At 27.7% G+C, this 1,552-nt stretch overlaps 1 protein-coding gene across 1 annotated transcript in view; it reads left to right on the forward strand.

The window, feature by feature from the left end:
- Positions 1–1,552, forward strand: part of NUP205 (nucleoporin 205kDa) — a 129,034-nt gene that overhangs the window by 88,880 nt on the left and 38,602 nt on the right. Inside the window, 1 exon segment of the mRNA XM_012642751.1 lies at positions 760–874. Coding sequence (XP_012498205.1) covers positions 760–874 — 115 coding nt within the window.

Raw genomic sequence — 1,552 nt, forward strand, 5'->3', positions numbered from 1 at the left:
ACCTGCCTTATTACTACCTTAATTTTTTTTAATTCTAGAAAACAGATGGGCATTTTTTTTTGATTATGGGCTATATTTTATTTTTCTCATATAAAATGTTTTTTGCCATTTTATTTGGATCTTTATGATATTCGTATCCGTAATTTTTATGATCTTCGTAATGGAGATCTTTATATATATTAGAGCTAGTCACTTTTTCTTATATTTGATATAAAAACTTCCCCCTCATCTATAGTTTTCTGTCGAATCTTTATTTAGGGTTTATATTTATTATTTAGTTGAATTTGTGGATCTTTCTTGTAGTATCTGCATTTGCTTCAGTTTTAGTAATTGCATTATGTTCCTGAGGTTAAGATGGTATGACTATGGTTCTCAGAAGTTACTTCCAAGTAATTTGCTACCAATAATAGTTAAAATACTAAAACTTGTTAATTGACTATATGTGTGTATATTAATAAATTTATTTAGGGTGATTAATTATTTAGGGTAATTAAATTATTTAGGGTGATCCTTTCAGGATTAGTCCTATAATAATGTTATCAGCACCGTCAATTGTATTTCAATGTATTTTCTTGAGGTAGGATGTCAAAGACTGCTCGTAACTCTGAGCTTATGATTTATATATTTGTTTATCCATTTTGCTTGAATTGTTGCTGTGGCTTAGTTTTTAATTTGGTAGATCTAAGTTCGTATTTTGTTATCTTAAAATGTATAGCACAGAAAGACTGATTCAGAGAGTTTCTTATTTTAATTCTTTAGGTTATATATCAGTTATGTGCATGCTCTGATACATCTGGTCCTACTATGAGGTATTTGAGAACCAGCCAGGATTTCTTATTTTCTCAGTTGCAACATTTGCCTTTTTCGAACAAAGGTAGGACATTATTTGCCCTTATTATTGCAACAAATTTATAAGTCCATGTTGGGTGATTTTACTTATACAATATTTGAGGGAATTCTGTTCTCATTTTGATACTTTCCTTCTTTGTTACTTTGGGTTGCTTTTGTGATTTGTTCTTGAGAGGCCTGATGTTTTAGCTTGGTAGTATAAACTTATTTAAACATAGCTGATCAAGTATGGAATTTGATTCTTTTACTAACAAAAAACTTTAAAGATTATATTGAAGGGATAAGAAAATATTTATAAGAGAAAATTATGAAAATTTAGCTTTTGAATGAAAATCGTTTTATAAAAACCCCTGATTTAGTTTTCTTTTGTATATATCAAAACCAAGTGAGGTTTTGAAATGAAATACTGAAAACTGGTTATGGTGGAAAACATTTATAACTTAGTTTATTGACATAACTAATAATTATCCCAAGCTATTGATGTCTTATCAGGATTTTACTTTATTTTCTTTTTGATTGACTTTTAAGAATTTTCTAAATTCAAATTATATCTAGACAGTGTTAGTCTGTAGAGTATTTTTTAAAATTTACCTTGTATCATCTTTATATTTTAGGAAATCTAGACTTCTATATTTTGTAAATAAATTTCCATTGTTAGTAATTGTCAGCTTTTAATTTACCTTTTAGAGTAATGATGTCAGAC

The sequence above is a fragment of the Propithecus coquereli genome, unplaced genomic scaffold (genome assembly GCF_000956105.1).
Source record: "Propithecus coquereli isolate 6110/MARCELLA unplaced genomic scaffold, Pcoq_1.0 Scaffold186, whole genome shotgun sequence".
In the NCBI taxonomy this organism is placed as follows: Eukaryota; Metazoa; Chordata; class Mammalia; order Primates; family Indriidae; genus Propithecus; species Propithecus coquereli.